The 25900-nt window shown below is 43.3% G+C and overlaps 1 protein-coding gene across 2 annotated transcripts in view; it reads left to right on the top strand.

Annotated features, from left to right (window-relative positions):
* Nucleotides 1-25900, top strand: part of TNNT3 (troponin T3, fast skeletal type) — a 36546-nt gene that overhangs the window by 9807 nt on the left and 839 nt on the right. The window contains exons 5-13 of one of the 2 annotated variants that reach the window (XM_064513142.1): nt 367-384; nt 15608-15626; nt 16278-16323; nt 17984-18100; nt 18460-18537; nt 19446-19559; nt 19764-19873; nt 20780-20870; nt 23820-23860. In XM_064513142.1, the coding sequence (XP_064369212.1) occupies nt 367-384; nt 15608-15626; nt 16278-16323; nt 17984-18100; nt 18460-18537; nt 19446-19559; nt 19764-19873; nt 20780-20870; nt 23820-23860 (634 nt within the window). Of the gene's footprint in view, nt 1-366; nt 385-8599; nt 8659-15607; nt 15627-16277; nt 16324-17983; nt 18101-18459; nt 18538-19445; nt 19560-19763; nt 19874-20779; nt 20871-23819; nt 23861-25900 lie in introns of those variants that run through there. The other variant, XM_026092807.2, reaches the window with a different exon arrangement.

Genomic DNA, 25900 nt, shown 5'->3' with positions numbered 1-25900 from the left:
AACTTTTAGCAGCTTGAGAAAGAATAGGAAAAAAAAAAGTCGCAAACCTTTTTTTGGTTAAAATTTGACTTGTAGTGAAATTTAGGGAAATTTCAACCAGCTCTAATAAAGAATAAAATAATGGATGCATCTTTTACATGCTTTTCTTTTGTTACTATATTCCCATGTTTCAGTAACACTTATAACCTTGTAATATGCCCCTATGAATGTTATTAATTTGCTCTTATCCCATAACTATAATTTTGCATTCTTACCCATTGTAATGGTCCTGGGATCTTGCAAAACCTCAAGGTTGTTTAAATGAGGTATTACTGGTTTTAATTTTCTTTTCCTTTTCCTTTGTTCCGTGATGTTTCCCACCCACAGAAGAAGTTCAAGAAGAAGGTATGTGAAACAGCTTCCCGTCCCCTCTCTTTCCCATTGCAGGGCTCAGGGTTAATGTGCACTTCGTTTTGCAAGGTGGTAGAAGAAAACAGAAGGCAGAAGAAATATATATTTTTGGCAACAAATGATGCCACATATGACAACATTTGCTTCCCGCACATCTCTCCATTTCTACAAAAGCAATATTTGCTGCTTTAACAAGGCACTGAGTGCTGGGGCATGTGTAAATGCTCAGGAGGCAGCTTGCCCACAGGTTATCAAACCATTTGCAGACAGAGGAACTGGTTTTTTTCCCCTTACGCCAGCTTTTTCTGACGTAGCTCAGGGACCGGGCTGACGCTCCTCTTGGCGTTACGCTGGTGTGCGAGTGCCCATTTGCAGGTTGCACCGAGGGTGCCTCGCACCCTTAGGTGTGCTGCGGACACCGCTGCTTTGCCCAGTGGTTTCAGGGAGGGAAAAAGCCCAGGAAATGCGGATACCATCCCCTGGCATGGACCACAGCAGGTTCCACGGTTGATTTTTAACCCTATATGCTTGTAACGCCTAGTTACATAGCTAGGGAGCAGCTGAGGTCTGGCTACCATGGCTGATATCAAACATCAATTGGCTTCTCCTGGGTAGCTTTGCCAGATGATAATCGGATGGATTTTAAAATCAAAATCCATCTGTGACCAGGTATGTGTATAGCTGTGTGCTACATAATACATATTACGTAATATGTAATATTATATATAGCATACTGTATATATCATAAGTGCATGTAATATATAGTATTATATATAATATAAAAATACCTAATACCTACTACAGAAGGAAGGACTTCTTGACTGTATGTACCCGGGTGGTGGCAGGCGGCGTTGCCCGCGGCCTTTGCCGGCCGGGCTGCGCAGGGAGCTGGAGCAGAGGGTCACCCTCGGCAGCTGGGCGTTGGGGCCGTGGCTGCGAGGAGCCAAAGGGCGCCCGTCGCCTTCCCATTTGAAAAGCTTTCTGTATGGGCATACCTAAAATAAAGGTAAACCTGGTTATACGGCAGATCAGCGCTGAGCAGTTTGCAGCGTGGTTTCCACCTCCCGAAGGATTTGCATTTCTTGCTGTATCTCCGTTTCCCTGTCTCCATTTCGCCTCCCGCTCCGTTCCTCCGTTCGTACCCTGTGTGTCTTTGGACCCCTCAGCCCCGGCTGGGCGGCGTGAGGCTGTTGTAACCGCGCGGCCCCTGCTCTAACCGTTCTTGTTTTCCACCACGCTGCTCTTGTCCCACGGCGCGTCCTGCCTGCAGAAGCTCATGAAGCAGGTACGTGACCCGACCTTCCCCAGTCGCTCCCCGTCCCCTCGGCCGCGGCCTCGGGAGCTCGAGGGTGGCAGTCACCTCGCGTTATCGCTTCTGCTATCTCAGCTTTCCGCCTTTCCTCTGCCACTTTCCCTCCCATAGACTAATGTGCGAGCTCCTTTCACGCCATACGGTTATTTCCCGGCCACGCGTGCCTCCGATTCCTCCCCCTCCCGGCCCTCACCGTATCCTTTACCAAATTAAACGGTCCTCCTCCAACTTGCTCCCTGGCGTGCGTGATAGGGCTTTCAGCCTCTGTAGTGATGTGTTTCTCCTACTGTTCCTTCTCACTGTTCCCGTCTTGTGGCACTTCCCACCTCAAGTCCACGAGGAAGGTATGTGACGTGACTCCTGAAGTCCTGCCTTTCAGAGTAACCTCTGATTTGTGCAGGAATTTCTAAGATGGTAGAAAGAAAATAAGAGTTAAAAAGAGGCATATTAATGTGGAATAGAGCTTGCCACTCTGTTTGTTCTATTCTCTTCCTTCATGTTCTGTTTCAATACTCAGCCTTCTGGTGATGCTCCGTGGTAACTGTTGCATGGAAAAAAAAACAGCATGAAACTGTTGGGAAATGTAAACCTCTTAAAAGGGTAAAGATTCAGAAGTCTCCACTCTGAGACTTGTTGGATCGCGTTGGGAAGCTTATCCTGGGCTTCCCCGTGGGGTGGGCCGGGCCTCTAGACAGCCTGCAGATGTGCTGATACATCTGTCTGCTGCTGCAGCCAGGGACAGAGTTTGACCTCATTTATCTGAGGGATATTCTTACGATATCCTCTCCACATGACCATTTTTCAGGTTAAACATGGTTGCATAAAGCAACTGGTGATAATTCTTATGCTTTAGCTTTGCAAATGATTAAAGATTTTTTTTTTCTTGTTCATGTAATAGACTTTCTAGGCCATTTTCTCATGGTAGTAAGTGTGGCTATGTGCCACCAAAAAGATGCTGGCCTTGGTATATAAATCCATTTTAAGTCTGGGCAAGCATCAATGTTGTGAAACAGCATGCTATTCCTTGTTTAACATAGGACTGGACTAATGTGTGTTTGAGATGAATGTCATTTGATACAGTAACTAAAGTCAGCTTAATGTTTTTATTATCTCCATCAGGCTATTCATGCCTTTCTACTTGTGCCCTCACTTTCAATAATGCTTCTCATATCATTATTAATTTTATATCTGTATAATGTATTCTCAGGCATTTGGTTTTAAGAGTGAATGGTTGTTCTGAGTAAACGTTTCTAATGCTCTTGTCTTCCTTTGCATTTTGCTGTGTGACTCTTCCCACCTGCTAAAGCTCACGAGGAAGGTATGTGACGAGACTGCGAATTCCTCTATTTCTGTCTGAGGTGGTAATGCACGCAGGAATCCCAAAGGTGGTGAAGAGATGAGGATACAAAAATATCCTCTGCATGCTTACTGACAGCTGCTTCGCTCTCCTCTTCCCTTGATAGTGTCGGATAGCCCTGTGGGATAGCCAATATGATGAGCAATAAGCACTAATCACGGTTTAAAAAAAAAACAAAAACGGGTTACATCAGTTCTTCTCGATGCCGCCACTGGCGTTACCACCGGATGGTCTTCCCGGTGGTGGCATGTGTTGCCTGGACCCCGGAGCACAGGTCGGGCGTTGCTGATGTTTTCGCTGGTGCTCCCATTTCTATACCCAAACTATCCATGTGGATAGCCAGTGGTAAGGGGATAGCGTTCCCAAAGGCATTTCCGGCCAGGCGCGCACCCGGGACTGGGCTTGGAGCTCCTATGTCCAAGCCATGTCTCTCGGGTCACGGACGCCACCTCCTCCCGCCCCCGGATCATTGTATAGGAACGAAATTTGCTTTTGCAGAAATGTGTACTGAGGTGGAGAGACTTTTCATCTGACATCATGAGTAGCAAGCGTGACACGGTCGTGTCTAGTTTTCTGTTGGACTAAGCACTGGGTTAAGTATCGTCGTTTTGGTTGATTGCAGTGTATCTATGGAAAATGCCAGTTCAGAGAAAAGAAGCGTTTGCCACCTTTTCCAAAATAATGGTGTTTCCCGGGGTTAATGTGCGTTATGCTAAAACGGGCACTGCAGGGTTGCATTTTTACTTGTATAACGGGTATCAAAGGCGAGAGCTGGCAAGACGGTCTGTGCGATTAGCAAAACAGGAGGTGATGTTTACCCAACCCCCCAACCCAAACGCACTGTTAAATTGCCCTTCTGGCCTCCTGTCAGTACGTGGCGCTGGGCTTTGGACCCACGCTTGGTCCCGCAGACCGGCGAGCACTGAGGTGGCCGGATTTACCTTCCCGCGCCGGAGGCGAAATCCCGGGCACTAAAGAAATCAATGCCAGCTCCTCCACGCGCATTGATTTCCGAAGGAGCTGGGATTTCTATGCACATGAATAAGAAGGTTGTCTATACTCTTTTCACTCATTCAGACCTGTGGGTAGTGGGCTTTAAAAACAAGTAAATCTTTTTGCCGACCAAGGGCCACCAAGAGCACTTGTTAAACGCCATGGATGAATAGCATCTGTGTCCATATCTCCCAGCACTGTCTCCTCCATCTCCCCAGTTTTCCAGTTCACATCCGTATGTGCCCTCTACTTTTCTTTTAATCTTATTAATGGTTTTTATCCCTTTAACCCCTCCACCCTGGCTAAAAAAAAGTGTAAGTTTTTTTTAATCATCCTCTGTTTCTTGCTCTAATTCTCTTATCTTTCTTTGCCTCTCCTTCCCTGCCACTTCCCTCTTAAAGAAGTCCATGAACCAGGTATGTGACTTCTGAATTCCTCTGCATCAATCTGAAGGGTTATTGTGTGCTGCAAATTCAACTGCACGAAGCAGTGGACAGTTTCACGACTGGGCCATGATCTGAATTGGGACAAAATGGAAACTTTTCAAACAAAAAAAAGGAAAAACTTATTTTACAGCTATTGAAAATTTATTTTTTTACTTATCAAAACATTTTGATCCCACGTTTTCATTTTTAATCTTTCCTCCAGGGAAGAGTTCAGATTTTTGAAATGGTTACATCTGAAGTGAAAATTCATTTTGAAATGCTTCTGCAGTGTTGGCTTTTTTGATAATATGGGGTGTCTACCTTGTAATGCAAAAATACAAATTTGGAATGGAAGATTGTCCCACAGCAAAAAGTGAAGATTTTGTTCTAGAAATGTCAATATCTCTACAACCTCTTGTGGTTGTGAAAATTTCCCCCCCTTTTTTTTAACCAAAATGTTATCTAAATTTACATGATTTTTGAAACATTGAAATTTAATTGGAACTGTGATTTCTGATGGAAAATGCTACCAGTAACTCTAATATTATACTCAGGAATTCAAAGTGGTGGAAGAAAATGAGATAAAAATACACACATTAATGATAAACCGTAACTTATAGGTTCCTTACATCTTCCATCAATAATACTTTCCTTTGCCTGTGATGCATAATAATGGGGATAAGAGCTAACTATTGCATGAAAAATGTAGTAACGTTTTGTTAAACTGATCTTTCAATGTATAAACTGTAATAGTAGCCACTGAGTAAACTCAGAGCTGCACTTGTACCGCATATGGGAACATGCTAATGTTTATTATCGGGGGGGGGGGGGGGGAAGCAGAAATCGAACTTGCAGAGTCCTCTTAAAATGTCTGTGAAAGTTATTCTGTGCAATTTTGGACAACTTTATTAAAGCAGTCACATCTCAACAGCAATACATCCCAGCTATTTCCCTCCATTGGCCATAGAGGGAGACTCTTAGGTTAGATAAGAATTTTTTCCATGGTTAAAGTTAGTGAGATGAGGGCTGTTTAGATTGATTTTTGCATGACTTAATACTTCAACATCCATCTGCATGCTCCTCCTCATTTCCTTCCTAATCTCACAGCTTCTCACTTCGCACCCATCCGTCCCTATTTTAACTATATTCTTTCTTCTCTGTTACCTGTTTATATGTTGCTTTGCACAGATTAAGGGTCCTTGCTACTGTGTCCCCCATCCCAGCTGCTTCCCTGCCTCTGGGCCTTTTCCCGCTGATGTTTTGCGAACCACGCATGCGCCTTCCAAAGCCCTGTGTGATCGTCTCAAGTTTTGACATACATGACTTCAAAATTTGGGCCAAACAGCATATTGAAACAATTTGATTAACAAGAAGGCTGTACAGCTTCCCCATGTTTTCTTTCCCCTCATAGCCATCTGTCTGTAACACAAAGCATTACAAAAATAAGATGCAAATGTAACAAACTTAGAAGAAAACTTTAATGTCGAAGAGGGTCTCTCCTGCCACTTCCTATCGCTGTGTGATTGATTTGTTTCTTCTTTTTATAACGTTGTCTTTCCATTCCTCTAACACGTTCTAAGTCACACCCTTGGCCAGCACAAGTTCAGAGTTGTCGCCATGTGTTTCTTGCTCTAATTCCTTTATTTTTCTTCGCTGGCACTTTCCACTTACCAGTGTGCAAGCATGTGACTTCTAAATTCCTATGTCTTCATCTGAATCCTGTGTGTACATAGGAACATGAAGATGTTGGAGAAAAACAGTCATGAAGAATCAATCTATTCTTGCAATTCCCTGAATTTTATTCTCCCTATAGTCAATAACTATAATTCTTGTTTGCAACTGAAGTGTCACCTTCTAGGAAGCTTAGAAGAAACAAAAACCATCTTAGTGCTTCCGAAAACTTCAGAAGAGAACCATGAGCCGCTTCCCTCGCAGGTGTCGCCTCTAGCGAAGCCCTGCCACGCAAAGTTGAGCCTTTCTAGACAGGCCCTATGCAGGCCTGAATATTTACAGTTCTGCTGAGCTAAACCCCAGATTTGCTGGTGGTGGATCTTAGATGGTGGAACTTCAGATGCAAGCATATAGATGCATCTGAAAAAGCATCTGCTTGCAATAAATGTCATATTTTTGTGCGTGCTCTGATAGCTAAAAGGACATGTATATAATGGAGATAGGTTATGTTGCATACCTGTAAATACTGGCTTCCTAGGCCAGTTTTTTTTAAGGCTCACCAGTGTTACTGCAATTCCCAGAGCTGATCAATTTGCATGATTTAAATTGTTGTAATCCATCAACATTCAAATTCCTTTATCCTTCTCTTCTATGGCATTCCCTCCCTGTGTACTTCACCCCCCACTGTACTTGCTCTCCCTTTTCACCACTATTAACGCCCTATCCCTGTAACCTAGTATGCAAACGATACTCCTTCAACCTAGGCTTACCAAAGTTTGAGGTGTTCCCTTCCTGTGTAACTTGTTTCTAATTCTTTTATCTTCATTTCCTATCCTTTTCCCTTGACACTTCCTACTAAATGAAGCTCCCCCTCCAGGTATGTGATTTAACTTCTAAACTCCCCAGTGTCTGTCTGCAGGGACAATGGGCATAGGAATTAAAGGTGATACAAGGTGACAGAAGATAACAGATCTGTTAATGCTAGCTTGTAACTTGCATGCCTTTATTTTTCTAGTTTCATTCCTATTTTTTTTCTCATTAAATTTCTCTAAAAATGTAATGACGAGGAAACTTACCTGTTGCATGGAAATGTTACTAAATAGTAGAGAACGTATATCATTGAAAAAGAGTAGATCAGCAGAAAGTGTTTTTGTGGAATGGGTTAAATTCTACCCTGTGATATGAGAATGAATGTTTCTTCCTATAGTGAAAGCTTCATTTCAAATCTTGAGGCAGAATTTGGCCCATTGAATATACACAGAGAATATAAATACTGAGAGATTTTTGCATTGCTTTTATGCCTGCTTAGATTAGAAAAACGCTCAATAGTGTGTGTACAGCTGAAAGGCAAAATCTGCACCTCAAATCCGTATTGCTGATCAGTTCTTGCTTTGTCAAAAAAACAGAGAAATGTAATGCAGATCTGCACAGGCTTGTAATCAGTGCTTTCTTCCTATAAAATAATGCCTTGTAATACATTGCAAATGGGTGTGAAGAACAGCAATAGATTATATAGATATACTTCTAAATTGTATTCAAGAAAGAACATGGCATGAGCCATACAGCTACAAAAGGAGAACCAAGAGCTTTCTGAAGTTAGCTCAAGGATGAGGTACAGCAAGCAGCATTTCAGAAGGTTTTCTAACCAGACTGTGTTCAGCTTGAATGAATGAAACGCTACTGCTGCAAATGACAGATCCAATGGTTCTTAGAGTGCTTTGAAAGTGCTGATTATGTTCATGTGCATATTTAAAATCAAGGTAAATCTTGGTATATTGTGCTGGCAACCTGTGCTTTATGTATATAAAGCTCATGAGGGTGTGTTTTTTTGTTTTTTTGTTTTTAAACACTATTATAAATCTGCCTGTTTCACCTGGCAGAATTCCTTTCCTACCCTGTGACTTCTGTTTAATTACATTTGAAATAGCATATAAATTATTTTATGGCAGATTTACTACTTAACTTTGCTCCCCTGGCCCCTTTTTGTCTCTGCCTCTCCCCTTTGGCTCCAAAGCCTTTATGGAGTGTGAAAGTAACAGGTTTCTCGTTCTCATTCTCTTCTTCTGCATCGCATCTTGTTCCATGACACTTCACACCCGATGAAGTTCATGAGCCAGGTATGTGACATGACTTCTGATTTCCTCTGTGTAGTGACCACGTGAGCGTGTGCGTGTCTCTGTGTGCGAACAGGAGTCCTGGATTGGTAGAAGAGAACAAAACAAGAGAAACGAATATTAACCACAAATGATCACTTGCAGCCCTTTTCTCCTTTAATTTCTATGCTTACTGCTACTTTAACCTTACAGCATCTTTAACTCCCAACAGCCTCTCCAGATACCTTTTCTCCTTGCCTTAATTCACTAATTCCTTTATTTTTTCCCCCCTTCGTGCATTCCCTGATCTCTTTCCCAGGCTTCCAAGCGTTTTAAATATCTGTTCTGTTTTTTCTATTTCCTGTCTTTCCATCACTGCTTGCACCATGCCACCTGCAGAGGAAGTCCCTGAAGAAGGTATGTGATGCATCTACAGACTCTCTCACCCTTTTTCTCTTTCAGTGCTGGGAAAACAGTGTTGTTAACACTGCCCTTCTTCAAGATCAGGAGCAAAGGGAGCATGGGAGGCAAAGGGCCTCTCTGAGTGGCTCTGGCTGAACATGGAGAAAAGGGTTGCATATTAAAACATGAAAGACATCGCAGATCCCGCAGCTCTGCCTGTGGATCTAAACCTCGCTGCAATGGCCTCAGGCTTTTTGTTGCTTGAAGCTTGTGAGTCAACCTGCCCTTTAGGTCACATTGTGGCACCTGCCTAAACAGCAGCCCCCCGTGCGCAGGTGAGCCGTGCTCGGCTGTCGTTCTCCGGGGAGTCCTAGAGGCTGTTTCCAGACAGGGCTGATGTGAACTGTTGTCATGGAAAGAGAAAAGCGAGTGACAGACAGGCAGAGAGGTGAGAGAGTAGGTGAGTGCATAAGAAGAGTGACCTTAAGATATCCCTCCAGCAGAAAAAAGCAAACTAAAAGAACAAAATCCACTTAAGGGTACAAAATAGATTACATTTTTTTTCTTAATTTCTAACTGATAGCTGAAGTACTTGAATGTTTTGTTCCTATACACATGAAACTGTGCAGTTGGATTTGGCAGGCACCTGTGGAAGGAAGCTTTGATTTTTTTCTCTGGTATTATTATGACCCTGCAACTCATTCTGAGAGTGGCCATCAAGAGAAAAGAGGGAGCAGGACTGCTGTGGAAATAGAAGTCAGGAAGTTTTTCTTCTGCATAAAGAGTGCACGGCATAATGCTATTGTCCACTGAGTGTGGTGTTCTCCCTCTTCGTCTGAACAGAGTTATCGTTGCGTGGCAGGGATAAGACAAGTATCTAAGCAGCAGTGTGATGTGTTTTCCTTATCTTTGACCATCCTGTTGTGTGTAGGATTACTAACTTTCTTCTCAGCAAAATAAGACTTTGCCAACATGATGTAGGACCTGAGAGGTCTTCAGGGAATTCAGACTCCTTGTGAGAAAGCTCCTCTTTAAGCTGACTTTTTACTGTGTGGTGCCCCAAGCTGTTCTCCGTAGTAATTTATAGAAGGTCGCATATATAAACAAATCCTGTACCCTGACATTCGGTCCAGATCCAAGTTACTTTCTTTCATACCTCGGACAGTTATTTCAAGAGAAGCACTTGGTCATTCTAACAGCCAAGAAGTACCCCATCGCAGAGCCTTGCTGATATTTAAGATTTTGAAACTCTCATGGTCTCTAGGCAATATAAAACTAGACTTTCTTTAGATTCTCAATGGAATGGGAAGAAAGCAGCAAATAAAATAAAGATCAGTGCCATCAAAACAAGGGTATACAAGCCCACCAGGTGAGTAGTCACCTGAAAAAGAAAGGAAGGAAATTGAATTTATCAGCAGAAACGTGCACAGATGCAGCAATTTTTAGGCAGATATGAGAATATGTTTGTGTAAAGCAAGTTGGGACGTACAATCTGCAATATATTGGAAACACAAAGAGGAGCTGCAGCCCTCTGTCCTATCCAGCTCCAGCAGCATGTCATGAATCTCAAATATTCAGTTTTACTAGTAAGCACAGGTGCTTTGGAAACTCATGATAAATACTATGTGCACCAGGATGCTTAAATTATTCTACAGATAATTATAAAAGAAGTGTGCTCAAGAAAAAATTAATTCATTCATATACAATTTGCAAACAGAAAGAACGGTTTCAACATATCAAAAAATGATGTGATGTTACTCTTTTTTGTTCACATCTTCTTCTTGTTTTTCATTCTATATGGAAATCCAAATTTCAAAGGAAAGAAATCTTGAAGATAAAGTCAAAGGGCATTTGTGCTTTTTGAGGTTTTCCCTGGTGTTTTGCTTTGGGGGCACAATCTCAAACAGCGAGGTCAAACACTGTTTTAGGTGCCCAACTTCAAATGAAACTTTTTTGCATATTGTAGCCAGAAATAATATCTAAATTTCCTGAGAACAGACTCAGTAAATCCAAAGAATGAGGCGGTGAAGTCATAACAACAAGATGCTTGCCTTGCCTTCTTGTTTCATCCGGATGCTTTATGAACAGGGAAAGCGGGCTGCCTTTCATGGGCTATGTGTTGTTTTTGCTCATGTCAGAGCAAAGCTAGAGCAAAACCAGTGCCTGAAGGCAGAAGAGCGACCAAGATGAACAAGACATGTCATAAACTGACACTCTTTGTATCATCTTGATTATTTTTGTCTGCCTCTCCTCATCCCAAATCCCTTCTGAACGCTTTAACATCCTTTGTGCCTTCTGCCACTGGGTAATACTTCTGCATGCATGTGTGTTGTCCTCTATAAACAAGGGTCCTGAAGAAGGAGAGATTGCATGCAAGGAAGGTAAGGACTGTCCCTCAGGCCTCTTTGCTCTTGCTCTGCTGTGCTTTTCACCCTTCAGTCTGTGAAAGCACAATTTCTATGGGGAGATGCTGCGTGTCCACACTGCTGCTCAGATACAAGAAGACCAGTCATTGGTGGGCTTGGGTATGAGTCCAATTCTGCATCTGCTGCTTTGCTCTGAGTTCCTTGTGAACAAGGCTGCAGCTTTTGTAATAGATATTCAGGAAAGTCTATAGGAGGATGAAAAAATTTTTTCAGGTTCTTGCAAAACCTACTGTTGAGTTTCCTACAGGATGACTTTAATGACCAGTGCTTCAATACCAAGTAGAAAATCAAGGCTTCTCTCAGGGACAGAAATGATTTAGCTTGTTTTATAGTTTGATATATCTAACTGTCCTGGGAGAAGTTGGATGGTGTATGTTTTATGGTACACCTTTACCTAGTACAAGCCAGTAGACCTGTAATGTGACTCTATGGAACTACTCCAGTTTGCACTGGTTCATGATCTGGTATTTTCTTTACATCAAGATAAGAGTTTAAGTCCATTCATTTCTGGCTAGAAATTAGCAAGTGGCAAATGTCCTCCTGCGTATTTTCTCTTTGCTCCCATAAGAAGCCAGACATCCTCTTCTCTGTGTTCTGCTCTTGTTTGATGTCCGGAGTCCGAGACTCCCAGCGTAGCGGGGAGGGAGCCGGGGCAGTTGCTCTTAGGACAGTGCTGCTTGTGGATTGACAACTGTGCTTCTTTCCTTTTGCTTTTATCCTTCAACTTACAGCTGATGAAGAAGGCGAATACTATGATGGTAGCTCAGTGTTGTTTTAAGGCAACAGTCGTCTTTCTAACATCTCACTTTTTTTGGTATTTGTTTTTGTTCCTCACTTGATTGGAAACTCAGGAACTGGGCCAAAACATCTCTGCCACAAAGAATCATTCACTGTGCATATCCAGTCTCTCTTGGGGGTCACTGTCCTTTCAAGAGGCATATATTCCCTCATTACGATAGTGGATGGTGACAACCAAGTTAGAGAAGCTTGCGCTGGATTTGTCTTTTAGCTAGAACTAGTTGTATCATGCCTCTCAGCAAACCTTCCTGATCCAGAAAAGCAGGAAAGTATCTGCACAGGGCCCTGCATAGACATGCCTGACTCACCCAACCTATAAGGTCAGGGTTTCCAGGCCTGAATCTACAAATATTTAGATATCCACTCCAGCAATACACTTAAAATTGTGCTTAATGTCAAGCATGTGAATAAATTCATTCCAACTGATAAGGCAAGCCATGGGCTTAAAGTATGTTCTTGACACTTGATTAAATGGCCCTTGAGCACGTGGATGGAGACAAAATTCACGTGAAAAAAATGCACCTAGAAGTGCTGCAAGATCAGTTTTGCTCCTGTGTGTGGGCAGATAACTTGGCCCTCCCTGGGCCTATTTCAAAACCAGTTTAAACATACAGAAAGAATCTTTCTGACTTTAAAGGCCTTTGAGGTAGCTCGGTTGTGTTCTGACGCCCAGCACCCCAAGAACACCTGGACAGTTGTTTCAAATGACAAAGCCCAACACCACTTGCAACTACCTGGCTTTTTCTGTGTTGTCTTGTTTTTGTTTTTGTGCATGTCTTCCTTTTTTTTTTTTTTTCCAATTTAATTTTCTTGCTCGCTTTTCAGGCTTTTTCTTATTAGGAGAATCCTCTGAGGACTTTTCTGGGCCTCTCGCATCAATTTTCACTTCAGAATGGGATTCCCTCACCTGCCCTTTCCTTTTCTTTTTCTTTCCTTTTAATAGCATATTGATTTTTCAAGGCCACATTGAGAGTTAAAGATGTTGCTTTCTGAGAAGCGGAAGGGAGGAGGTTGCTTGGGGAGTTCTGAATCAAGGAAAGGCAGTTCAGAAGGACTCCCAAAAAAGGGGGGGGGGGGAGCACTGTGTGAATATCTCAGAGGAAAAAGGAAGGTTGGAACAGGAGAAAGCGAGGTTATATTAATGGTGGGGTGCATTCCTCAGCTAATCCTTTTGGAAACCAGAAACTCAGAGACTATATCCCTAATAACCATGCCAGGGAACCTGGATTTCCAGTGATTTTTGCCTTCTTTTGGCAGGGTTGGCTTTTGCCACAGACCCATGCTTCATGGGCAAAATGGGCAGAATATCAGTCAAAATCCACCACAGGAACAGGAATTTGCTACTACAGTTCTTGATGTCAACAGATTTTGGCCCAGTTCCTTGACTCAGTGCCTTGAAAGAAGGGGCAACTTTAAAATAAATCATACTCCTGGGCTGCTGTTGGTGCATGCACTGTGGACCATGCTGGGTCATGCACTGCAAAGGACAAGTTTATTCCTATTTATTTTTTTAATAAAGGCTCGTGTTTCTTTATCTTCCCCTTTTCTGGTGTTCTGGAGGTAACTTAAAATATCCTAACTACAATTTCTTATTTCAGGAACAACTAACCTTTTACAAATATCTTTTGACAATTGTTTGTTGGTTTAATTATTTTTAAAGTGCTGATTTGGTGGTGACTGAAACCAAATGCACCCAGTCATTGACAAGACAGCTGTCAATCCTGGAAAATGAGTTCAACAAACAAAATCACTTGTTTCCTGTCTATTTTATCTCTTTCTCTGAAGTAACAAGTCTTACTAACTGACAGCTTTAAGTTAAACAGGAATGTTTCTGATAATTATCTGGGTATGTGATGAGGAAAGGGACTCCTGTGTGAATAACATCCCTGTAGACTGGTTAATCTGATTACTTTTCCTCTCTCCAGATAAAAAGCAGTTTAAAAAAAGTGTTAAGAAGCTCACTGGCTATTTGAAAAGCAAAATGGTTAAAATAACTGGAGAAAGACAGGAGTGCACCTTTTAGCTAATGGTGTTTTTCTCGAGGAGTGATTTGTGATTTCCTTTATAAGAGTGCTCTAAAAACACTTTTCTAATTACACGCTATTTATTTTATTAGCATTGCTCAAGCATCCAGAGGCTTCTACTGAGATGTTCTGGGTAGGCAGTGTTCTTGCAGTAAATGAGAAATCTTCACCCCAAAGGTTTTATTATTGAAACTGATATGGGAAGGTGTGAGAGAAAGGAATAGTTGATTTCTGACCTCGTTTATGCATTTCTCACACCTCTTCTCTTTATTCTAATCACCCACTTCCAGTCATTTCCTCCATTTCTGATTATGCAATGTTCTTGCAACTAATATGTCCTCCAACTACTTTCCAGAATCAGTTTTTGCTATTTTGCTTTTATTACATTTCATTTTATTTGATTCTACTCTCTCTTACTATTCCCAGTTTCCTCCACCAGTCCCAAAACGGCTGGATGCAAATGAGCATTTGCAAAAAACCAAAATATTTTTATATACCACGATATGCATAGCAGGGCTCTTGCACCCACTCCTGAGGAAAGCTGAATTCCTGCATTCAATAGGCTGTGAGCTTTTTACCTCAATGCCTTGCACCAAATGAACACGGAGAGTCTTGTGCAGCAGAATTCAGCAGCATCCCTGAAAGTTCAAACGTAGCGTGTGGTTATGAAAGTCAACCTGGGTCCCTGTGAGACCGGGCCAGAATAAACACATAGGTTTAATTCACTTCTATTTGTGAGGATAACAGTGCTGAACTTACTGGGATTACACTGGGGCTAATAACTAAAGTTTAAAAAGCATAGCAGGGAGCAGAATTGATCACAAGCACAAATGTTAAGCAAGTAACTCATAAGACAAAACATCTCCTGAAAGCCACTGAAAGGTCACTAGTTGCAAGAGGACACTTCTGGCTGCCAGAGGGCCTGGAGTCGACAGTCTCCGTGATGGTTTAGCCTTGCTATCTGGGCACCATTCCTCTCCTGGAGACACAGGGATCGCTCATGGGAATTCTGCATGTACCTCTACAGGAGAGGGAGCTTGCTAAGAGAGGATGGGCTTCTCCAAGCTGGGTTTGAGGGCACCCTATCACGGCATCCAGCTATCTCAGGGATGCATGCCCTAAGCATCTAGGGCTGTGTGTAGGAGTGAAACAGCCAGGGGAAAACGTGTCAGACGTTTCCCTCCTGGCCTCTGTATGAGGCATCTGAATAAAATTGTCTAAGCCTAGTTATCGTTGACACCAGTGTGAATTCAGATTAACTCTAGTGACTTCAGTAAAAGAAGTGCTGACTGAAAGAGGCAATGTTTTTTGGTTTTTTTTTTCCACCCTCCAGCCCAGCTGGCCTCCTCAGAGCTTTGGTCTTGATGGTTTGAGAAAAATAATTTATCGTGTAAATGAAACCATTGCCTTCCAGATGCTACGTTTGGGACTTTTATACAATCTCTTTATTCTTTTCTGTCAAATTCTGTTTCAAGTGTTAAAACAGATTCACTCCTAGCAAAAGGGGTGTGTGAGTGTGTGTGCTTCTTTCAGAAGTGTTTGAGATTTAACCAGTTCCTCTTGGATGTTTCCCCTGAGACTGAATTACTGAATTGCCCTTCCGTGGTTGTTTTTGTTTTTAAACTGTAGAAGCTGGCGTGATCTCCGTTCTAACTGCTGTCCCTCTTTTTCCCTTTTTTTTTTTCTTCTTGTTTTGCTCCATGTTTCCAAATACAGAGGAGAAGCCCAGAATAAAGTAAGTATGAGGGGTGGGTAGCTTTCAGAAACCCCAGGATAATTGTTCTGATCTAGCAGAAGCCTATAGGTTGTCCATTAGGAAAACGGCCCCCAGAAGCCTTTGGATAACCCTCTCTTCTACTTCCTTCATGCAACATTCAACCATTTCTGCATGTTTTCTGCCAGAGACTGCCTTAGCAGTAGTTACTGGCCAGGGTCTTAAGACCAGTTCTTCATCAGTCCTATGTCTTTCTTACAGCTAGAGTTGGTGGAGTCACGAATTCTCCAAGGTACAGCAGTCCCACAACTTTATGTGGAGATGAGGGACTTGACAGTAAATCCTTTGTGAGAGTCCATGGCAGGAAAACAAGCTGTCCAGCCAGGGTTGCTGGCAGTACGAAGGATGGCAAATGTTGGATTGGGCTGTCTTGAGCTTAACTAAGGTTTTCTATGCACCTCCTGACTCTGTTGATCCATACGTTTCCATGCGTGAGGGAATGACTATAGGCTTTGGGAATGAAAAACCTTTTGGGGGGCACCTCCCTGCCCTTGACCTTCCATGAAGAACGATGGTGTCTAGTGCTGTTCCCTGTAAGTCACTTCAGGACATGCTTTTTAAAAAGCTCCCTTTTCTCTAAGATGAACATTTTTTTTTTTTGACTCTCTGCAGACTAACTGCTCCTAAAATACCGGAGGGTGAGAAAGTAGATTTTGATGTAAGTATTTCTGAGCCTATCTGTGTTTGTCTGTCTGCACCTGAGCCACATGCACACACAAACCCACAGAATTCCTCCTGCACAGATACTGCTGAGGATACAGTCAAGGACAAAAGGATGGATGCTTTGCTGCCTGTTTTCAGTCTCAGGCTACCCTCTGCTCCCTGAAACCCTCTGGATGCATTCTTTATTAATGTGACTAAGCTGAAATCTTTATTCATGTACTTATTTTTTTTTTCTTCTTGAATCTTTGAAGCCAATGTATGAAGAAAGATGAAAGTGTGTTAGGAGCCCTCAGATCTCTTTCTTTGTAAACTGCCCATTATCATGCTCTCATTCTCTATTGAATATTCCTCAGTTATCCCAGGGCAAACTGGCTTCTATTGTTTCCTATTACTCCTATGTACTTCCCTAGTTGTACTACTACTCTGTAGTTCCAGGATGCTCCTCTGGCTCAAGGGTAATGAAATATGATTAGGGATGATTAGAAAGGATCAGAAAGGTGATTCTCCAGTGCCAGAGGCTGGATGTTATGCCTGTGAAGAGCTTGTGTCCTCCAGAAGCCAGGAATGGGCCGCAAAACAGACTCGCGTTTTGAAAAGTTGAGTTGTTCCATGAGGAACAAAAGTAACAAAGCTTGGTTTTCTGTGGCATTGTGTGCTGCTTTCCCTCACCCTCTTCCCCACAGCTTTTTATGCCCCGTACCTCCCTCCTCTTTATGCAGTAGTATCCTTTTCTTCTCCTCTGACACCCCATATCTGGGCAGGCAGAAGCACCTTCTTCTGCTGGCTTGTGCCTGCATTTCTGCTGGCTGCCATATAGTCTACTGATTTGCCAGCTTGCTGCCATTTCTGAGCATGGAGAAGGGGCTGAGTTTTATCCTCAGTGGGAAGCACCGATTAAAATCTCTGTGCTCTAGCTGCGCTCTGACTTTCAGGAAGTTTATAGAAACCTTAATATCTGCAGAATCTTTGTCCCTCCGAAAATGTTGTTGTAATTAGTTTGAAAGTTACTGGGAGAGGGAGGACAGACAAATAGGCAGTGTGATTGTATGAGCCTTCCTTCTTAGAAAGCCAGGCTTACAAATGCAACCTAGACAGCTAGTGACAAGCAGGAAAGATAGGTTTTTTAAAAAAGCAAGCCTATACCCATATGTCACTGAGAAACACTACCTAGAATGACAACAGAAGGCTAACAATAAACAGAGATCTATATAATTTCCTAGGAAGTGGACAGAAAAATAAAGAAGCCCTGGTGTTGAAAAAGCACATGCTTAGTGAAGTCTTCTATAGTCTAAAGTCCACAGAAATGTCTGCTCCCCCCAAAAATACAAGAACATTTTCTAGGGAACATTCATATCTCAGCCCTTGAGCAAGACTGGTGTACATGCAAAGACATGGCAGCTAAGAGAAACCAGGGATAAAATATGATGCAGGGAAATGAGATGTGTATTTTGTTCCCTTCTTGGCTCCTGGCTGTCACCTGGACAAGTCTTTGAATGTCTCTGTATTTAAGCTAGATGGAGAGGCTCCTGTTGATTTCTGTGTATATATGTGGACACCTTGTGCTTTTGTTTCTGTGCGTGTAGACAGGGTGCTGGGAGTCTCCAAGGAATGTATGTAGAGAAGTATGGGTTTAATGCACTTGCCTGTTTTTCCAGGACATCCAAAAGAAGAGGCAGAACAAAGACCTGATTGAACTGCAGGCCTTGATTGACAGCCACTTTGAAGCCAGGAGAAAGGAAGAGGAAGAGCTGGTTGCCCTGAAGGAGAGAATTGTGAGTCTTTGTAGAGCCATATCTCTGTGCTAGATTAAGAAATTTGCTGCAGATAAGAAGTTGAATCTATTTGTCCTCAGAATTTGGCAGCGAGCCATGTTGCCACATACAGAAGTGACTGTTCCTGTTACCTCCAAGTGGGTTCTTCCCTCACCAGTCCTCTCCCTCAGCCTCCTGCATTTTACACCTGGAAATTCACAGCAGGCATTTTGATGGCCTGTGAGCCCCGTTCTGCCTGCCCTGGCAAGGGAGCAGACAGTTCGCTGCCTACAAACCAGGCCCTCGTGGTGGTGGTGGGGACACTGGAGGTAGATAAGGTCACACTGATGACTCCATGCCTCTACCATTGCTTCTTGCAGGAGAAGCGCAGAGCTGAAAGAGCAGAGCAACAGCGAATCCGGGCTGAGAAGGAGAAGGAACGCCAAGCAAGGCTTGCAGTGAGTGTCCTTGCATCTCTCTCTGTCTCAGCATCTAATGAGAGATCTCCAGAGATCTTTGGCTGCCTTCGTCATGGATGAGTGAGGAGTGATGCACTTCACTCGTAAGAGAGAAGCAGCAATATGTTTTATTGAAGTAAGATAGTGATCCGACAGAGTTCAATCGTAAATGAGACTGATTTAACAAGGGCCGATGGCAAGGTTCACCCAGTTATTTACTGCGTGGAGGACAGGGTCAGATGAAAGTGTCAAGGAGACCCTCCCATTGAGTCACGAGGTTCAGAATAGACCCCCTTGCTTTTCAAACCCCTCCTCAGGGGACGCTGGGGGAGGCTGGTCCAATCTTAGTCTCAGACTGGGTCAATGGTTTATGTCTAAAGGATTATGTGCACAATTGATCAGAGATACAACTTAGCAAAGTTTCACAGTTTCAAGGATGCTATTTAGTCACTTACTGAGGATCTGTCGCGGTTAAGGAATCTCTCGACCTCGAGGAGTAACCTTGAGAGGCGTCCCTGCTCGAGAGGAGGTTCTGCAGTGCAGCCCGCTGCCGTGCAGGAGAGCTCGATGGCCTTTGGGCTGCCCCCTGGTTATGGGGGGAAGATGACTGTCTCAGTCATATTTGTGTACTAAACAGATTTTAGTTGGCGCATGCTCAATTAGCCCCTGCCTATGTGCTGTTTATGGAGAGGTCAGGTTGGGGGGGGGGGGGGGAGGGGAGAGCACACCGTCGCAGCCTCAGACAGTCCAGAGAAGAAACGGCTGCCCTCTTAAAGCAAGGGCAGGACAGGGGAGCTGTCAGTTCTTATCGTATCTTATCCTGTCACATTTCCTGCCGTGACACTGGCTGCTGCAGAAGTTGTGAGTCTCCCCTAGAGTAACTTGCTTCTGTGTGTCGTACTCCACAGGAGGAAAAGGCACGGAGAGAGGAAGAAGATGCCAAGAGAAAAGCTGAGGATGATCTCAAGAAGAAGAAGGCTCTGTCTTCCATGGGCGCCACGTACAGCAGCTATCTGGCTAAGGTAAAAAGCATGGATCAGTGGAAGAAATATAGAAGCATTAAACCTTGGGGTTGACTGGCAACAGTCTTCATTACAAGATGAGAATAAAGCTTGACTTTCCTCCTTCTGGATCCTTAGCAAACTGTCTTGCTTGCTCTGTCCCTGAACTCATTATATTCACCCCAAATTTGTGCTGCCCAGCATTAATTGATGTTCTGAAAATAGGCTGACCAGAAGAGAGGGAAGAAGCAGACAGCTAGAGAGACGAAGAAGAAGGTCCTGGCAGAGAGGCGCAAGCCCTTGAACATCGACCACCTTAATGAAGATAAGCTGAGGTAACATGTTTATCCTCGCTTACTGCAGGTACAGGACAGTGATCCCAAATTTGAATGTAACTCATTGAAATTTGTTCTTATTGTTCTGGGGCCTTCCCTAGTGAAAGAATTAGGGAGGGGAGAGGGCCTTCCTTGAAATTCATCAAAGGACAATGTTAATTTGCCCTACCTTTATTTGGAGAAAAGAGGACATGGGGTATTGCTGAAATGGTTTGGTAGCCATCTAGCCATGCTCCTGGTGTAGATCCCTGAGCCTTGTCTGTAAGCAGGGATGAGTCACCAGACTAGCTACAAACTTTAAACCCAGCTCTGAGATCAGCTGAAAAAACCCCTTCAAATTAAAGACTGTTTTAGCATTTATATTATAACAGCATTCCCAGAGGTGAGTTAGAGCTGCTAAAACAAGAGTACAGATTTCTGCTGAGTCTGGAGATCTTGGGATTGAGTGCTCTGGCACAGAGCAGCCTTTAAATGATAGTCTGAACTCCACATGTGGGAGTTTACATACGACTGAAAAATTAGGTTGGCTCATCTCAGTCCTAAAACAGATGAGATGCGCAATGGCAGCTCTTCTGCTTATCTGCACGACCTTCAGAGTCCTCCTTCCTTCCTTATCTAATTCCCCTGGACTCTTGTGTCTCATTAAGATTTAGGGGAAAAATTAAACCTGTAGGAAATATATTATTGCCTGACATATGCAAGTGTGTGAGGCTAAAAAGTTCTCAGGTGAGACGGTGAGACATTGAAAATAGCTGAGTAGCTTTCAGATGAGTAAGGGTTTTGCAGGAAGATGTATGAGCTGCATTACATAAAATATAAAAAGCCTCATTACTAGTGATCTGAAAACCAAAGGAAATGTATGATGTGATGTGTTTTTCTTGTCTCCCTTTCCCCATAAACACACAGGGACAAGGCTAAGGAACTGTGGGACTGGCTATACCAGCTGGAGAATGAAAAGTATGACTTTATAGAGCAGATTAAAAGAAAAAAATATGAGGTGAGTTGAGGAGCTCTTTTGGTTATGGCACTGGGTCCAAAACATAATCTGTGATATTCCTCTAGGAAAAAGCCAAGTGGCAATATCATTTGGTTTTCCAACGCCCTTTTGGAATATTTAGCCAGGAAAGCCCTTGGATCTGCAGTTCCCCTCATATGCCAAATTCCGCTGACCAGATTTCACATTTTAGGCTGAAATTGCACAGACCAGTCTGAAGGCTTTCAGAGCCCCATGGAAAATGGACCCCTCACACACACACTTGTTCATTCTTGTTGATCTACAGGTAACTGTAGCCTGAAAAAATCATTCAGATTCTCAATTCACTTATTTCCATTGCAAAGTAATATTTTTTTCATCCTGTCTTTGATTTCACACTTGAATGTTGTAAGTTTTATTCTCGTCCCAGATTCCCTGTGGACTGAACTCTTTGGAGCTGCTGAAACCTGTCTCCGGACAGGAGCACCTGACTGGTGTGTCATATGGTAACAAACAGCTGATGCGTTTCCTTTACAAGCGGTCAGAGTATAGGGCTGCACTCACCTACGTGAGGTTTCAGTGGCTGAGAAATCCTATTGGAGCTCTCTCTGTCTCGCTCTCCTTTTAATTCCCAATTACACAAACACACTGATGGAGAACAAGCAACATCAGGGTAACTATCTCAATCCCTCTTAGATTTTAACACTACGTTGCAGGCTGCAGGAGCTATCCAAGTAGTAAGTACAATGAATTTGCCCGTGTCACAGCAGCAGCAAGGGCCACCAAATGCATGAGGCTGCCGCATGGTCAGAGACCAGGTGCCAGACAGCAAGCTGGCCCTTGGCTCCAAGTGCAGAGAGAAAAGAGAAAACTGAATCTTGTGTGTCTCCCTTCACTTCCTTTTTCTCTCACCTTCCGTTCTTCTAAGAGATGAAGTGGTAATTTAGGAATGGAGGTGGGGGTCCAGCAGTGATGTGGCTAAAGAACTGAGCATGCAACCCATGTCTGAATGTAACTCTCTATGCAGCTTCTGGTACTATGTAGGAGATCACCCAGATGTACCTGAGACACATGCAGAGGCTTAAGGATTCATGTGTAGTATCTCGGAATTCATAAAAAAGAAAGGAATGGGTTCTGGAAAGATTCTCCACCTTGTGTGATGACGTGCTTATCCAGATCCAAAACATGGGAGAGGGCCAGCTAAGAGTAGTAGGTCAATCAGGTGTAGAACAACAGTAATTAAGGCGATGGGAGGGGAAAGCATATACGATGGTAATGAGGCCTCTACATAGAGTGATGGATGGCTGATGAAGAAAAGCAAGGAAAGTACAAAAAATGTGCAAAGTAGAAGAAAAAGGCACAGCTGAGAGATGAAAAGAAGACAAGTGGGGAAAAAAAGGGGAAGATGACAGCAGAAAAAAAACAGGAGAAAGGTAAGTGGAAAATAGCAAAGGAAGAGGATGTGAGCAAGAATGAAAGGGAGAGACAAACGAAGGAAATGGGACATACAGGAGCGGAGCTGCTATTTAGCTCTAGTATCTGATGCTCTTTGGTGCTTTATTGGAGAGTGAGTGTCATAGTCACTGCCACAAGGTTACCAATGAAGGTAAGTCTTAAGTCCTTGGGTCAAACTGACCCACATTTGGAGAAAAAGGCTTGGTTGCAATAAATAATTTAAACAAATGCCACAGATTTAAAAACTTCTACAAGTAAGTACAAAAGCAGCTGATCTTTCCTTTCTTGTGTTGTCCTGTTCCCTCGGATGTTTCAGTCTCTTATTTTGTTTCTGTTTGCCATGGAAAGACATGAACCAGGAAATACCAGTTGTTGGGCCAGACTGAATGTATGATCTTTTTTCCCTGTTTTCCATGTGGAGAATGTCAAATGCCACTTTAGTCAAATGTTGGGTCATCAGTTCTTGGACCTGCAGAGCCAGTGGAGAACTTTGAATTACAGCAAAAACAGGAGCAAAGCATTAGTCTTGGCACATGTGTTTTCCACCCAAGGAAAACTAGGTAGAATGATGACTGGGTTACAAATGAAAACGATAAGGGGCAAAAAAGGGCTCTGTCTCACACTCTGGTCTGTTTGGGCATTCCCACTACCTAAGAGGGGAGTCCCAGCATTTCATTAGTGAGTCCAGGGCTACAAGCTAGGACTGAGATGCTAAGCTAGGCCATGAGGTGCTCATGCCGTGAGAGGTAGATGTTTGCTTTCCCATGCATCAGGTTGAAATCTGTAGTTTACCCATGGCTAAACACAGATATGCTCCATCTTGTAGGACAAAATCTCTAGTGGCTTAAATCATCAGCAAAATTCTGGAAGCTATGTAGAGCCCCCACTTTGGCCTTTTCTTCTGTTTTTGCTGCAGTTTCCCCTGCCTATTTTCTTCTTCAGCCCTGTTAGAAATCTTTCTTATGGGAAGGTGGTAGCTGCTGCATGCTCTTCACCTCCTGCTCTACCAGCCAACAAAAGATGTTCCAGCAGAATATGTGACCCATCTTCCATTCTCGAGGTCCCCATTCAGTCCACTGAAGCTCTTTAAGCCTACATAATTCATAATGTGCCAGTAGTAGAGGAAGAGTGAGAAGGTGAGGCTAACACATGCAGGGGGATGAGGCTGTCCAAAAGCTTCCTGCTGGCTAGGGTGATACTCATTCCAGTTCACTTGCCTGCAGTTTGACATGCCAATTCATAATAGACTAATTTGTATGCATAGGAACTTTTCTAATAAAGGTTATAAAATTCCAGTTCTTCTTTCTCTTGAAATGTGAAAGTGGCTTGCAGATTTACTACCAAGTAGCGACATTTCTCTTCCTCAAGCAAGGGTGAGCTTTTATTTCAAAGGAAGTGTTAATCCCTACCATAGGCACCTGTTTCCAGCACTCCAACAGGTAAACTCCCCTCCCTGTGAGGGAACAAGGTTGCTCAGCAGATACCTTTAAAAACCCTGGTCATGTATGTTGTTTGCAGATTGTCACCCTCCGGAACCGGATTGATCAGGCTCAGAAGCAGTAAGTACCCATATCCCCTTCCTAGCTCTTGGCTGGGGATATGATCTCCATGTTTGAAGTAGTCACTTCAGCCTCAACGCCGACATTTTCTCCTTGCAATGGAACGAGGCTAGAGATGAAAGAATAACTCTCATCCTGCCTCACGTTGAGAAAATGACGGGGAAACTGAAGTGAATCTAGCAGCTAATATTAAAAAAGTTGTGTTTCTTCACACAGTGTCAGTAAAATTTCCATCTGCTGATTGCTGGGGTTTTCAAACACCTGACTGCGGTGCTTTGAATACACAACAGAATATAACTCTTGTTTACAAAGGGTAAACAAGTGGTTGCTAAGGTTATAAGGAATGGTGTGTAACAAGACTAACATCATGGGATTACTTACTGCTGTGAGTTCTTTTCATTTGTCATCTCTCCCACCTTCTTTCCACACATGACTTCTATTTAAATAGATTTTTGACTCTTATATCTTTAACTATTCTGCATGTTTACAGTGAGCTTGTTGAGAGAACTGGGGCTAGACAAGGCCTGAGGGCTAGTGCATGCAGAAAAGTGACAGACAGAGGAGCTGTGGGGAAGTAAGAGAGGGAGAGCTCTCTAGTGTTGGGGTTTGACCTTCCCTGTGTTTCCATATCTTCTCAGCAAAGTCATGCTCAGAATGAAGCGGTTGTCTTTGGATCATACAAGTGACCAAACATTGCCTTCCCACTTCCGCAGTCCACCCTGCCTTATCAAATGAATGCAACACTGTGGGATCAGTTGTGTGTAGGTGCCAAACACAAGGCTTGACCTTCCCATAGTATTTTCTTTACAGAGCTGTAGGCTCATAAACCTCAACAGAATGTGCAGCTGTAGAAGGCTGCCCTGGTTTATCTGGGCATTGCTGCCCTTCCTAGGGGCACTGTCACACCACCCACAGCAAGTTGTGCTATTACTGCATGCTTCCTCCCCCAAAAGACATAATACTCTTTTCAGTGCAATAGGACATCGTTTGGAAAGGTTGGACTGGGAACTGCAGAGCTCAAGGGATTTTTGCACAGTTGTACTTCTCCCCAAAAGAGACTGTCGCTTTCCAAAGCAATGTCTGTTAATATGTTATAAAAAGATCAACTGATACTTTCACTTTAGACTTCATTAAGTCTCCCTAAGCACACTCTAAAGGTTAGGCATAACATCAAACATCACAGGCCTTTGTGGAGAAAAAAGGACTCCATCTTAGTCTGAGGAGCTGTACAGTTCCTATACTGGACTTTGAACCAGTGGGAAGGCCTGCAAAAGGGACAGTGAAATGAATTTAAAGGAAGCAGAGACTACTCTCTCTCTCATGTAAAGGTTCAATTTTTGGAATAGATCAAGTCTAACTTGGTCAAAAGGTAAAGTATCCACTGTGTGTGTCTGTGTCACTGTGTTATGTCCTTCCATAAATAGAGCTAGCGTTCTTGAACCAATCCACCTAGCAGCACTACAAAAGCCTCCCAAAATGTCGTCTTCTCATTCTTTACTGCTCTCTGGAGGAACCAGTGGTCTGAAGTGGGGTTCCTTGTTGATGGCAAGGCCCCACCACAATGTGCTGCCTCCCAACCCCATGCTCTGCAGTGTCAAAGACCCCAGTTCACATGTGCTTTGGTTCAAGAAGTAGCCTCATCATCGTGTGCATGAGATGGAAGGGTCTGGTGATGTGCAGTGCCCCAAAAGCCTGAGCACTGCCTATGGGAGCTGGTGCACAATCTAACCTGACTAACTTCTCACCTGCACCCTCTCTGAATCCAGGCATGCCTGTTTTTAACTCAGAAGGTAAGTGGCATGCATGTAGGATTGCCATTCTGTGTGCAAGAAGATACTCGAGAGTTTGCCTGAGGTGCTTTGTGTGGGGAGTATAGCTGGACTGCTCCCACACACCCTCCTCCCCCCTGCCCCCCAGCAAGACTGGGATATGGGTATGAGAAGAGGCCTTTAAACATTCCTTGTACCATTCTAGAGACTTGCTCTCATGATGCAAGGAAGAAGTTACACTGCCTTTGCAATAAAACAATTTTCTTATCAG

Source organism: Dromaius novaehollandiae, chromosome 5 (assembly GCF_036370855.1).
Source record: "Dromaius novaehollandiae isolate bDroNov1 chromosome 5, bDroNov1.hap1, whole genome shotgun sequence".
Lineage (NCBI taxonomy): Eukaryota > Metazoa > Chordata > Aves > Casuariiformes > Dromaiidae > Dromaius > Dromaius novaehollandiae.
The sequence above is the reverse complement of the archived record's forward strand: the minus strand, read 5'-3'. Positions and strand labels throughout refer to the sequence as shown.